Source organism: Saimiri boliviensis, chromosome 10, assembly GCF_048565385.1.
Source record: "Saimiri boliviensis isolate mSaiBol1 chromosome 10, mSaiBol1.pri, whole genome shotgun sequence".
Taxonomy (NCBI): domain Eukaryota; kingdom Metazoa; phylum Chordata; class Mammalia; order Primates; family Cebidae; genus Saimiri; species Saimiri boliviensis.
In genome coordinates this window covers 74,298,543-74,313,355 of record NC_133458.1, presented here as the reverse complement: position 1 = coordinate 74,313,355, position 14,813 = coordinate 74,298,543, and the positions used below count along the sequence as shown (strand labels likewise).

The window sequence follows — 14,813 nt, the reverse complement described above, 5'->3', positions numbered from 1 at the left end:
TATAAGGTGAATAACACAGTAGTTGTCCTTTTATGTCTGGCTTATTTCACTTAGTATAACGTTTTAAAGATTCATACACGTTGTAGCATGTAGTAGAACTTTATTCCTTTCTTGTGGCTGAGTAATATTCCACTGTATGAATATTTCATATTTTATTTAGCCATTCAGCTGATGGACAAGGGTTGTTTCTACTTTTGGAAATAACAGAGTTTCAAAAGATAAACAATATATGTAAAGGATTTAAAATAGTGCTTGGTACCTAAGAACTAAGCAAATGTAAGATAAAAAACTATTACTGCTATCACTAAACACCAACCCACCATATCCACTTTGTCAACTGTCTTTCATTTCAAGGGAAAATGTACTAGTATGTGGATACACTGACATAGAAGTGTCATCGAGACCTACCATACAATTCGGAGCAAATGATACACTTATAGGTCTGTGGCCAACTGTGGTGCAGGTATAATGAATACAACCCCACTTACATCTGTCTGCCCATCCATCCATCCATCCATCCATCCAGAATTTATTAAGTACCTCCTCTGGGAAAAATACTATGCTTCAAACCTAAGCTGAAGTGACACATAATTAAAATGTTAATTTAAGTGACAAAGAAGAAAAGGGGCAGCACTTAAGCATTTCTAGTGATGATGAAATAGTTCTACAATCAATCATGAGCTTCAAAACTCTTCCCATGACTGGGACTATGTTGTTTCTACAAAGTTATAAATGAACCAGGCACCTGCATTATTAAATCCTCATGCTGCTAATTAATTACTTTTAAATTCATTCATAAAGGCTGGGCACAGTGGCTCATGTCTGTAATCCCAGCATTTTGGGAGGCCAAGGTGGGCAGATCACTTGAGTCCAGTAATTTGAGAACAGCCTGGGTAATGTGGGGAAACTCCATCTCTACTGAAAACATAAATATTAGCTGGCATGGTGGCCCATGTCTGTGGTCCCAGCTACTCAGGAGGCTGAGGTGGGCATATCACTTGACCTGGGAAGCAGAGTTTGCAGTGAGCTAACATCAAGCCACTGCACTGCAGCCTGGGTGACACAGGAAGACTGTCTTAAAAATTAAATTAAAAAAATTCATTTATAAATATTGTTGGCCTTTGCACCTAACGTTTCAATCACAAGAGTAGAAAACAATACCTGCTCATACTCATTGTCATGACTGGTTCCTGGAAGAGGACCATTTTTTAAGTGAGAAAAGCAAACTTCCACCTCCAAGTAACAAGGATAGGAAAAGAATACTGAGAGCACCTCTGTTCACAGTAGAAGAGCACAGCAGGCCAACTTTTTAGCTGGCAGGAGGTGCATCTCTGGGAGAGGATCTGCTGTGCAGGAAGGAGCATATACAAAAGAACACATTTAAACAGGGAGTGGAAAAGATGGGGGGAGGAAGGAAGGTAATCACCCTCCAGTGACAGTGGTGATTACACATCTCACTTAGGCATTGAAGAACTCTGACATTAATGTAGATGGTCAATCATTTGAGATGCAACAACCCCAATAATGTTTGGAAGTCAGGTATTCACTGAGCACCTACTGTGTGCAATGTGTTTTATTATATAAAATAATAATCAGCTTGCCTTTACATATCTAACAATGTACTTAGAGAGTTAAGATCCATTACACAATATTGTGAGAAAACAAGTGGAAAAAACAGTGGGAAAATCTGTATCAGAGTCAGAGGGGCTCTGAGATGACATGTATCAGACATTCCTGGAGAACACATTCACGAGAGGGCTGGAAACAGAGCTGCCCTGAGCGTTAGTATGTGCACAGGCAGGATACAAGACCAAAAGAGGGAGAAATACCATCAACAGAGGAGTGACATGGCACCAGAAAGGAGGTAAGGAATGAGCAGACGGAAAAGAGGTTGGCTTGACTGGGCCCCATGGTAAATAAGGTTCAGTAGTGAGAATGGGGCCAAAAGGGAGCCATGTACTCAATCGTTCATTATTTCCAGGCTAGTTACAAGAGAATATGGCTTCACATCTAGGTGCTGTAGCTTTGCATTCTGTTCTGTCACCACCACCCCTGTCCATTTGTCAATTCTTTTCATATCTTGTTGCATTACAAGTCACACACTCTAGGCAAGATAATTTAAAAAATAATTAACTAGCCCCAACAAATTTTCTCTGGGTCCTCTGAATAACCACTGCTTGGCCTCTGAATCACCTCCTTCCCTGACTTTCATTTAAACTGGCTCACTTGCTTGGCATTTCATGATGATCAAACCTGTCTCTGGTGGTCAACCTGATACTGTTACTGCTACCTGTAATATTAGACTCCAGAATGAAAAGCACTAAGGATAGAGAACTTGTCTTTTGTGTATTATGTTTTGTCAAGCTCAGGGTGCATTTCTGGCACTCTGTACTTAACAAGCATAACAAAGCACACCCAGACTGAAGGATATCACATCTGCTGTACTTGAACACAACAAAAGTAGCAAGCCCAGTGGTCTCTTCCCCTAGGGTGGTTAGAGATTACACTGGAAAATGAGGTCCTTATCACAATCCACATAAAGAAGAAATCATATGTCAAGTGTATCTCTTCATATACTAGGAAAGCCCCAATGAAAATAAGACTGAATGGGAATAACCTACACCCAGAAGACAACTGATTTGTTTAAAGAGGGTTTAATTCCTACAATCACTCTCTGATACTTCAATATTGCCAAGTGTAGAAACTTTAGAGTCACTTAAAATTACTCAGGAAAACCTAAGGTGGGTATAGAGAGTTTCAGCAGGTAGTCTTTCAATTAGAAAAAGAAGAAACTATTGAGGTAGTCTTTCAATTAGAAAAAGAAGAAACTATTGAGGTAGTCTTTCAATTAGGAAAAGAAGAAACTATTGACCTCTGACACTAATTTAATGTAGGATTTTAATAAAAAATAGGAAGGTAATAAAGAGTACAGATTTGCTTTTAAGTTCTGAAGATAATTTTTGCTGAAACTCTTTCTAATGAAAGATTGTATGACTTCTTGATGTTACAAAGTATTTGCAAATTGTTACTTAGGTAACAGAAATGAGAATTTTGTTAACAACAGGGTTGTTTTTAAAAAATAGACTAAATCAAAGTTTTAAGGGATTGGCTACTATTCTCCATTTGTTGAAAATGATGTTTTGTATATCCACACTTGCATCTTGGGAAAAAAGAGGACCCATGAAAATGTGAAACCTTAGAGGTTTCAATAATTAATATGGTAACCACACTTGTTAGAAGTTCAGTTAACTAATGTTGCACAAAATCATTATAAACCATTACAAAAATTAAAAAGTTAAATTCATTCAGTAAATTGGCTATCAAATAAATGGACCAGTTAAAGAATATTTTAGAACCTGTTTTTATTGCATGAAAAATTGAAATTATGGTCTTCCTTCCTCAGATAATTATTTACTTTTCTTCAAAAGTAAAATGAGCTTACCTTTCAAAATGGACCACCACCAAAATGGTTAACATTTCCAAATCCTTCAGTAAGGTTAGATTACATAAAAACAAAATGTTACAGCCTATTAAAAAACCAGGCATTCCATTTATGGTATAATATTTAAATCTACTCAAGTCCATGCTTTGAAAAGAGCCATGTAATTTAATTAGCATGAAAAAGTGTTGATTTAATAGAAGGATTAAGAAAGTTCTTCCCAGGTAGATATTAAAATAAACCAAAAAAATAGGCCAGGCACAGTGGCTCATGTCTGTAATCCCAGCACTTTGGGAGGCTGAGGTAGGTAGATCACTTGTCAGACTTTGAGACTGGGTTGCCCAATATGGGGAAACCCCGTCTCTGCTAAAAACTACAAAACAAAGTTAGCTGGGTGCTGGGTGCAGTAGCTCACTTTGGGAGGCTAAGGTGGGAGAATCACTTGAACCTGGAAGTAAAGATTGCAGTGAGCCGAGATTGCGCCACTGCACTCCAGCCTGGGCTACAGAGTGAGGGAGACTCTGTTTCAAAAAAATAAAATTAAAAAAAGATAATGTAAATCAAAAAATAAAACCCAAGTTATATACGTTCAGACATCCATGGTGGCTTAATGCCTATAATCCTAGTACTTTGGGAGGCTGAAGCACGAGGACTGCTTAAAGCCAGGAGTTCATGACCAGCCTGGGCAATAAAGTGAGACCCCCATCTCTACAAAAATTAAAAAATTAGCCAGGCAAGGTGACATGTGCCTATAGTCCCAGCTACTGGGGAGGCTGAGGTAGGAGGATCACTTGAGCCCAAGAATTTGGAGAATGCAGTGAGCTATGATTGCACCACTGCACTCCAGCCTGGAAGAAACAGAACAAGACCCTGTCTCTAAAATAATAATACTAATAATACATAGATTCATAGTAACTTACATTCCAAAAATTTAATCTGAAGACTTAACACGTCTTGAAACACTGTAACAAATATAAAATGTCTTTATTGTATTAATGCTGATACAGATCACCAAACAAAAGGGGTAGAAATTTAAGAAGCTAATTTATCTAGAATACAAGATATGTTTGGTGGCATTAAGGAAATGTAGCATATTCTAATACGGATATCAGTAAACTTTCCTAAAGGCTTCCAACACAGACCCAAGGGCAACATCTAATAGTCTAATATAGATGGGATATAAACTAATTGATTTTCTTGAATCAATAGTGACTCATACTGGACAAACTTTTACTGAGTACCTACTGTATGTCAAGCATCATGTTAAGCATGAAAGTATATGTTGGTTTCAATTCAGAGTTATGAAGAAGGAACAAACAATTAAAAACAATTATGAAACAAAGAGGGAACCAACAATTACAATACTATGGATCAAGAACTTTAAAAGAGGAAAGCACAGGTTAGCACAAAAATAGAAAAAGACACCCAGTGTAGCTCACCGAAAATAAAGCAAGACTTCCTAGAGGAGATAATACAGAAAAAAAAGTCTTGTAATAGGATTTAGTTGGGTGAAGAAGGGAAGGTCAAGGCATTCCAGACAAAGGAAATAGAATATAAGAAAATTAAAGAAGAAATCACATGTTAAATAGTGCAGGGCATTGCTCAATTGGGCAAGAACAGAATATATGAGTTGCAATATAATTTGGTGAGGCTGGAGAGGCAGGTGGAGGCTCCTTGTTTGCCTTAAAATGCTTCAATTTTCTAGAGACACCACAGAGCCCATGAGGAATTTATCTGTATTTCTTACGACATTTCACCTGGCTTTAGTGTAGAGGATGGATGGGAGGGAGGCTTACTTGGATGTGGAGAGATCAGTTGGGTGAAATGATTTAGACCGGCACTGAAGTAGGAGTGGCAGTGGGTCTGAAATACACATTTGATAGACAAATCTTTAAGGTGTATAATTAACAAAAGTTTATCATCAACTGAGTAAGGAAATAAGAAAGAAAAATGGATAGATTCTTAGATTTCTTTCATGGGTAATCCAAGTCCTTAAATAATATGCTTAAGACTTTGAAACATGGAGGGAAGGATGGTGTCAGCAGCAACCCAGCAAAATGGGTGCTTCTTTCTCCAAAAATCTATGTATTGGTTGATGGGTGATAATTGGACTAGGCTAGGTTATGTGTTTATCATCTTGTGGTACAGAAATGGTCCTAAGTATCATAGCTGCACCAGAACTATATGAAGTGGTGCACAATTCCTCAAAGAAAAGTGGGGCAGAAGGAAGACAGATGAAAAAGAGTGTGGAGCAAATAAAAATAGCAGCTATAACAGATCAAAATCTGTTAAAGAGGCTGAGAGTAAGGGTCAAGGGAGATATTTTGTATTATGTATATGGATATGGAATCTGAGAGAGTTCTCGGCTGGAGATTGAATTGGCAGATAAGGCATGGATATGATTGCGTAGGGAAAAGACAGAAAAGGTAGAGAAGAGAGCCAGAGACAGAATCTTGAAGAACACCAACATTTTATAATTAGAATGGAAAAAAGTCCCCAAAGGTCTAAAATGGGATGGTTACTGAGATGGAAGGAAACCCAGAAAAGGTGTCATAGACATCAAGGGTGGAAGACAATTTCAAGAGAGTAGGATTAATCAATAGTGATTAATTGCCTCAAAGAAAGAGAGATAGGCTGGGTGCGGCGGCTCACACCTGTAATCCCAGAATTGTGGGAGGCTGAGGTAGGTGCATCACCTGAGGTCAGGAGTTTGAGATCAGCCTGACTAACATGGTAAAACCCCGTTTCTACTAAATAATAATTTTTAAAAAATAGCTGGTCGTGATGGCAAATGCCTGTAATCCCATCTACTTTGGAGGCTGAGGCAGGGGAATCACCTGAACCTGGGAGGCAGAGGTTGCACTGAGCTAATATTGTGCCACTGCAACCCAACCTGGGTGACAAAGTGAAATTCCATCAGAAAGAGAGAAAGAAAGAGAGAAAGAGAGAAGGAAGGAAAGAAGGATGGAAGGAAGCATTTGGCAGGTTTTAAAGGTGGGCCAAGTATAAACCAGTTCAGGGGAGGGGTTCTAATGAGGTCCCCAAAATCATTTTGCAGAAGCTGACAATGAATAGAAAATAAGAAACTGGAGACACAAATATAGACCACTCTCTCAAGAAGCTTGACACTAAAGAGAAGGGAAAAGAGTTTATAGTTGGAGTTAGATGGGAAAGAGCTAAAATGTTTATATGAGGAAGGAACAGAACTGGCTAAGCAGGAAATGTAGGACAGAGATATAGGAGAGTACTAAAACAAAGGTGCACTACTGCTCCTGGAAAAGTGTCTTTTGTTTGTTTGTTTTTTAATTTTTTTAGACGGGGTTTCACCGTGTTGGTCAGGCTGGTCTTGAACTCCCGACCTCAGGTGATCGCCCGTTTTGGCCTCCAAAGTGCTTGGATTACAGGCGTGAGCCACCACTCCCAGCCTGAAAAGTGTCTTTTTAAAAGAAATAAGGTCATTTAAAAAACCCAAATGTGCTTGGAGGCAAGCATCTGAAAAAAGAAAACATTTTTCAAGGACAGGTAAGATAGGACTAATAAAATCTGGGGCAGGAATACACACAACCATAATCAAGAACACCCAAGGGAAACTTGGCAGGTGGATAAAACCTCAGATGAGTTCATCCACAGCACCAAAATACACTGTATTGTCTAGAATCAAGTCTTTACTCATCACAAAGACATATGCAGTCATTATAGGCAGAGGAAAACATAACCTGAGAAATATGGATATTACCTAAAACAGATAAAAGGCACAATTTGTAGAGGCCCGGTAAGCTAAGCACTATTTTCAGCTGCACATAGTTCTTCCCAAGGCTGGAGAAACGACAAAAGTTTTAAAATTCTATTCCTTTGCTTTTGGGAAATCTCATGATTAAATAACTTAATGATTTATTTAATTGATTCACTCATTCATTCAACAAATCCTGACTGAGGATTTATCATGTGCTAAGCACAAGCCCAGTCAGAGCACAGATTCTTAAGTGAAACAGGAAATGGTAGTTAATCTTTGAAAAAGCACATTCAATTTACCTATGATTTTTGTAATAAAAAAAACGAAGTAAAACCTGTCAGAAATCTTCTTGGCTGGTGGAATATATAGAGGATACAGGGAAAACACATTGTAGGTCACATTAGTTTTAAAAGCAGGACAGACACTGGCCCAAGGATTCAAGCATTTCTCTTTAGAAGATATTCAATATGAAGATAAAATATCTGGATGCATTGCTTCTCCTTGAAGTTCAGTTTCTAATTTCAGAATATGGAATAGGCAAAATATAGAAGAAATATATAGTTAATTTATGGAGATACAGACCTGTATTTTTCTTTTCTAACCTACTATCTGTTCTTTATGGTTATTAACAGGGTCATTCCATTCTCTAACTCATCTTTATTTCTTCTACTGTTGCCTACATCTTTAGGGATAGGAAACTCAAACAGCTACCTGAGGTAGAAACTTTCAGATTTGCTTCACAGACAGCAGCTAGGTTTCCTGCAAAAGGAAGAGGAAAGTTTAGTGTTCCTGTTTTAGCTGTGTTAATTGATGGCTACAACTGGTATAGTGTGAGATAGAAGAGTCTGTTCCAGACTCAAACATATGTGTGGAAAAAACACAAATTCTCCTGAAGATCCAACAGAAGGATGAGGGAAGAAGATTACAGGAAGAGAATGAGTATTTAGGTTTCATCTTGGACCAACTTCCTGTGTGCATTTCGGCATCCATTTATTTATTTATTTATTTGTCCTGGGAAGGCCTATTCAAATGACTAAGTTAACAATATCACACACGTTAGTGTACCTTGTAGGTGTAAAAACTCAGCTTTGTTTTGCCCTTGTTCTTTAACAAAAGCTTCTTCTTTGCTAGCCTCCCAAATGTTCTTTGCCATTATGCAGAAATACATTCATTTTAAAGCAAAGTAAATTCTGTACCTTTTGAAAAAGTTAAAAGAAAAATCATACACAGAAACACACATATGCACAATGACATTGACAATATCCTGTTCCCTCTCCCATGTGCCTTAGAATTATAGTCAACACCTGTGGCCACGCAAGGGGCAGATTTGGCAGCTGCAGAACCCAGATGTCAGACACTGGATTGTACATCCCTGGCAGCAGTCCCAAGTTGGAACCTGTCTCCTTAACTGACCTCTGAAATGGTCTATTGTCTGACTCCCTTTCTGGCCTGGGTAGTGACCAGCAAGCTCTCTGTCAGGGCTGGTTCAGAGTCAGCCAACTGATGATTTGTTCTGGACGCAATTACCCTCCGATTTACCTTTGATTGTAAGGAATTTATTTATTCATTTATTTATTTTGTAAGGGTGAAAACTGGGATTGGATAAATTCGTAACAAGGAATTACATTCAGGTTTTTTGCAAAGACTAAGTAAGTTGTTTTTTGTTTTGATTGTCTTTCCCAACTGAAATTGAATGAGATCCACTCATCCAATTTAATTTAGCATACAGTGAGCTTTTGCTAATAAGAAGTAAAATTAGGAGATTCTTGGGCACTTTTCCCCTCCAAAAGAAGACTGGTTTCCTTTTACTGATTCTTCTTTCCTCCTTCTCCTCCTCCTCCTCCTCCTTTGGTTTCCTTTTATTGGTTCTTTTTCCCTCCTCCTCCCCCTCCTTCTCCTTCTTTCTTAGACAGGGTCTCATTCTGTCGTCATGGCTCACTGCACCACTGCAGCCTCGACCTCTCCAGGCTCAGGTGATCTCCAACCTCAGCCTCCTGACAGCTGGGATTACAGGTGCATACCACCAAACCCAGCTAATTTTTTTTGTAGAGATCGGGTTTCACCATGTTGCCCAGGCTGGCCTCCACTGCTTCTTAAAACTACCTCTTAATGTTGAAAATAAAATCAATTTTTCTTTAGAAAATTAAGGAGGTACAATTTTACGTTTTTGCTATTGCTAAAAAAAAAGTCTCACCTTATACAGAGAAGAGCTCTTTGTATCATGGGTTTTCTCGATTCTTTAAAGAGGAAAATAATGACATTACAATCTCATTTTCATACTATTTGCTGAAGAATGACATTTGTAAGAAGCAACCATCTTTGGAATAAGGTAAGTAAAGGCCAAGTATCTAAGGGGGCTCCATTTACAATGCAACACTGTTAGCCCTACAAGGAAGGTCCGTGGTATATACAGTTATTCGTGGCAAGCTAAGGAGATACATGCCTGACATTAACAGGAAGATAAATTTTGAGGAAACCATAAAATATACTATCATATGCAATATAGAATGGTATTCATCTGCACCATGTAAAATGTTCCAAATTTTCTTTATTGACTTTCATAAAAATGTAAATATGTCTCTTGGATACCACTGATTAAGACTTAGAAAAAAGACTGAATATTCCTGAGTTCATACTAATATATATCAATAACTGATAAACAAATTGGGGAAAACAGACAAATCTCTCATGCAGAAGGATTCCAAATAATTTATGTGATACTTGCCTTTCAAGGAGGTGGAATTTAATTCCCCACTCCTTGAGTGTGGGCCATGCTTTGTTAATTTCAAAGAGTATAGAAAAGTTTGGGGAATAACTTTTTCAGTGCAGAAATCTGAGAAGCACTACTTTGGCCAGGTGTTCAAAGTCAGCATCATCAGTAATGTCATGTTTATAGCATATATTACACTTAATATAATATGATATAATCTCACTGAAGGGTGTATCACCTTTATAATATTTCTCCAAAACCCCATATCCCCAGTATAACCATGGGAAAACATTAGATAAACCCCACTTGAGAAATAGTCTACAAAATACTTTACCAGTACTCCTCAAAACTGTCGAGATCATCAAAAATAAAAAGTCTGAGAAACTGCCGAAGCCAAGAGGAGCCTAAGGAGATATAATGACTAAATAAATGTAATATGTTATACTAGATAGGCTGCTGGAGGAGAAAAAGGACATTAGAGGAAAACTATGAAATCTGAACAGGGTGTGCAGTGTAGTTAACTGCAATGTATCAGTGTTGATTCCTTGGTTGTGACAAATTTACTGTAGTTATGTGAGATGTCAACGACAGGGGAAACTAAGTGAGGGGTATGTGGGAACTCCTTGTATCATCTTCATAATTTTTCTGTAAATCTAAAACTAGTTCCAAAATAAAAAATTTAAATTTTAATAAGAATGACATATTGTCATATCAACTGAAACAGAGTTCCTTGTGTCAATCAATACATCTTTCGTTCTTTCCCACACACACCTATCTGCCAAACCATATGGCATAAAGAGTCCTCTTCCTGAAACATAAGAATACTTGAAAAAAAAAAAAAAAAAAAAAAAGAGTACTTCATCCTTCAAGCCAATGTAGTATGAATGGAGATGGACTTATTCTGAAAGCTTTAGATTTCCCAATAATACCTAGGTCATGCCCTTGGTAATATGGCACAAATGCTCAAAAGATAATGTCTATAAACCCGTATTTCTCAAAAGCTTTAAAACACAGAACATCCTTCTAACTACATTTCCAGTAAACTTATATTTTGTGTGAGTTATTAATGACATAATTAATAACAATGCATTAATCTCTGAAAGAAACACGTTCTTTGCTAGATTACCGAGGGCAGTGTTCATTTATTGATCAATTGTTATTATGTGAGGCACAGAGGTAAAGTCTGATGTACCTCGGTTTCAGAACATGGGTGAGATTATTTCCTTGCTTCTCCTCACCTGTCATTTAGAATTCTGAGAAATGAAATCTCTGGGAATTTTAGAAAAGATACTCTTTCCTACTGCTTTCAATTTACCATTTTTCTTTAAGAAAAGAAAAAACAAGTGTTGATATCAATGAATGTTTCCTTGAAAAAACTATTACGGGTTTCTGCAATTGTTAATAAAAATTGTGCCTTTGTTAACATTTTAATTATATAATTTTAGAAGTTCAGTTGATCAAAATTTAATTAGCCAGTATAATAAATTGGTCAGAATTGCCTCTCTAATTCTGTTTTTTAGGAAAGAATGCAAACGTCCTTAAAGAAAGCTTGGGAAAAAAAATACATGCAAGTTCTTGAATGTATTTTAGGGCTAAAAATAAGACTCAAGGTCGGGTGTGGTGGCTCACACCTGTAGTCCCAGCACTTTGGGAGGCCTGAGTAGGCAGATCACCTGAGGTTAGGAGTTCGAGACCAGCATGGCCAACATGGTGAAACCCCACATCTATTAAAATATAAAAATCAGCTGGGCATGGTGGCGAGCACCTGTAATCACAGTTACTCAGAGGCTCAAGCAGGGGAATCCCTTCAACTCAGGAGGCGGAGGTTGCACTGAGCTGAGATCGTGCCATTGCACTCCAACCTGGGCGACAAGAACGAAGCTCCATCAATCAATCAATCAATCAATAAAAGATTCAGTAAAATCACTTGCACATTCTATACCTATAGTACAATAGTACTTTGCAATAATAACATATATTAGGAAAAAGACTATAATAATGAGAAAAAAATGTTCACTATGGAATTCTTAGCTAGGAATTCTTAGCTAAGGCAGAATAGTCAACTAACACACTTTAGGAATATTTCTCATAGAAAGGTATTTAATATGGAAAGAAAATACTGGAAAGGAGGGGGGATCTACAGTTAATGTAGGTAGCTATTTTTGTTGTTGTTGTTGTTGTTGTTGTTCTTTAAGAAGTTCAATTAATATGTATTTTGCATTGCATTATACTATTGCGTGTGTATGGCCAATAATGAGAATTATAACAATCCCCTTCCCAGAATACTGATGATGTGCTAGGTTTTAGGCTGCCAGGCATTTGTCAGACACCACCTATAACTTAATATAACCCTGCAAGTTATGAACAATCAGTGTTTACCAATTGAGAGAACTGAGGGCACCAGAAATCAGGGAACTGATTGAAAGCCCCACCACTTATAAGGGAGGGAGCCATTACAAACCCTGTCTGGCCACCTTAATTGCCTGAACTCTTTCCCCTCATATCATTCATACAGCTTTGTTATCATATATTATAATTACTAACTATTAAAGTAAGCATTTATTTATCACTAAGTGATGTAACTCATTTAGTTTTTCTAGGCTTCAATTTTCTCTTGGGTAAAATGAAGCTGACTGATTTCTAATGTTTAATAGAAACACTGATTTATATACAGAATAAAAGAATGTAAATGGTCATTTTTGCAATATTTTTGTTTATAAAAGAAAATTATTAACACTGGCCCTTACTAAGCGTTGTGAAGATGGGACTGATCTAGAAATGTTCATGTCATCTCTCTCAAATCCCTCCAGTCCTGTTAAGCCAGGGCTAGTGATCTTACCATTTTCAATGTTATTCCTTAAAACTTACATGTAAGAGGAAATTGGATATTTTTCTCTGCACTGTACAAACTATATACTTAAACTTTTTGGCTCCTAAAGAATCAATAACTTGCATTCAGATATAAATAATGCAAAGAAACCCATTTTTCTGGCTCTGAAAATAACCAAAATTTTAATTTTAATTCACGTTTATTTAAATATAATATTTTTATAGACACATGAAGGTACTTATAAACATTTAAAACATGGCAGACATAAATACAGATGAAATGTTTAGGTATTTTAGATAAAATTTCACACATACATTAGACAAACTGACTATAGGCTCGCATTTAGTTTCAAGAGTACATTAACATAGATATTTGAAAAGAATGTGCTTTTACAAAACTACTACAAAATGTTCACATTTGCATCAGTAATAAGTTATACTTCCTAGACTGATGTTTTATAAAAACTATGTAAAGATCTAATTTAATCATTAACCACATGATAATATTATTTGTAAATGAAGCATATTTTTGTCAATAGAAATGTTCCAATAACTTCTAAATAACATAGCATTTTTATTAAGACCATGCCACATCTATTAAACAAACATGCATAATATTTTAAAACTTGAATAATTCATGTACCTTTATGCACAGTGTTTAGTTTCACTATGGCACTCTATCTTTGTGAAAAATATATACTTAAAACTTGGCACAGACTTAATAAATCATATTGCTGGTAATCAAAATAAATGTGATTTCAATTTCCCATGGCATAGAAAATTCTCTATCACAATTTACCTCTTCCCTTTACAGTTTATTGACCAATGGCAGTTCTGTTTTCATTAAAGTAAACAATGGATAGTCAAGAACTAAGTCTAATCTATGTGTTCTGCCTATACTCTAATTGAAAATAAGTTGATTTTAGTTTCCTCAGCAGTAAAACATTTCCATCTGTATTGTGGCCAACAAATTTCTAAATAAGCGTGTTATCAGCAATAATATGTATCATCACGAGATGTTTTTCTTTAGGAGGCAGAGAGGTTGAAAGGAAATGTGGATCTCTTCATAAACTGGGAACATATGTGGTAAGGAGAGCAAATGCCAACTGAGGCAGAAGCAGGGAAAGTTCTTTGGAAAGCTGGTCAGAGAGCACACTGAAGTAGCAAAAAGAGAACAAAGGTGGGAGCACAAAAATTATTCACGATGGAAAGGGCTGCCATGGGTTTAAGAAAATGGAAACGGGCCACTCCAGAAAGAGGACGCAGAGCAGTTCTAGCACTCTTGTATCACCAAACTATCACTGATGTTTAGGACAAGTTTTAAATTTCCACATCAATGCGTCTAAAGTGAGACTGAAGAAATTAAGCTAACTGGCACCTTTTTTACTGAATTCATTCATAAACACTGTGGAAGAGAAAAATTCGGGAATAACACTAATTCAACTTCCTACAAACCAGAAAGGAGACTTCACACCCACCTCAAGCTCAGACTTCAGAGCTGTGGTAACTAAAAAATGCCACAATTCTTTTTCACAGTTCTTCTAAGATAAATTTGAGGTGTTATATTTTGAGAGACCAACTGAAGGAATCGACTCCTTTCATAAAACCTTCATAGCCTAATTTTTATTTATTATGTGGGAGAAAGGAAGTAGAACTTAAGTTCAGTTTTTATACAAATGTTCTTTTTTCTAAAAAATAGAGTAATGAACATAATATTTTCTTTACTTAAGATCCTTGCTTTGCTGAGGGCCTTAAACAGTGAAACGGCAAAGAACATCAAACAGGTTAAATAAAATAGGCAAACTTATATTTTAAAGCTATTAAGGTGCAAACAGACATAAAGATTATGAATCACAGAGCACTGAATTTTCAAGAGTGAAATCATACCAAAACCGGGATAAGTTTTCGCTGACATCATAGGAGAGTAAGTGGTCGGGAAGGTCAGTGATGGTGCCCTGCACTGCCAGCACATGCGGGGCCAAGGTGAAGGGTACATCGCTCAGCAGCTCGGCCATTAATGAGCTGTTCTCCAGAGTCTGGCCTGCCTTATTTTCCGTCTCAGGGTCTGATACAGTCACACTGGATGCATTTTCTTTGTTGGT

At 37.0% G+C, this 14,813-nt stretch overlaps 1 protein-coding gene across 2 annotated transcripts in view; it reads right to left on the bottom strand.

Moving 5' to 3' along the window:
- Positions 1 to 14,813, bottom strand: part of UMAD1 (UBAP1-MVB12-associated (UMA) domain containing 1) — a 279,434-nt gene that overhangs the window by 19,463 nt on the left and 245,158 nt on the right. For both annotated transcript variants that reach the window (XM_010345692.3, XM_010345694.2), the window contains exon 4: positions 1 to 14,813. This exon is cut by the window's left edge and continues 19,463 nt beyond it. In XM_010345692.3, the coding sequence (XP_010343994.1) occupies positions 14,556 to 14,813 (258 nt within the window). In that variant the 3' untranslated portion in view covers positions 1 to 14,555.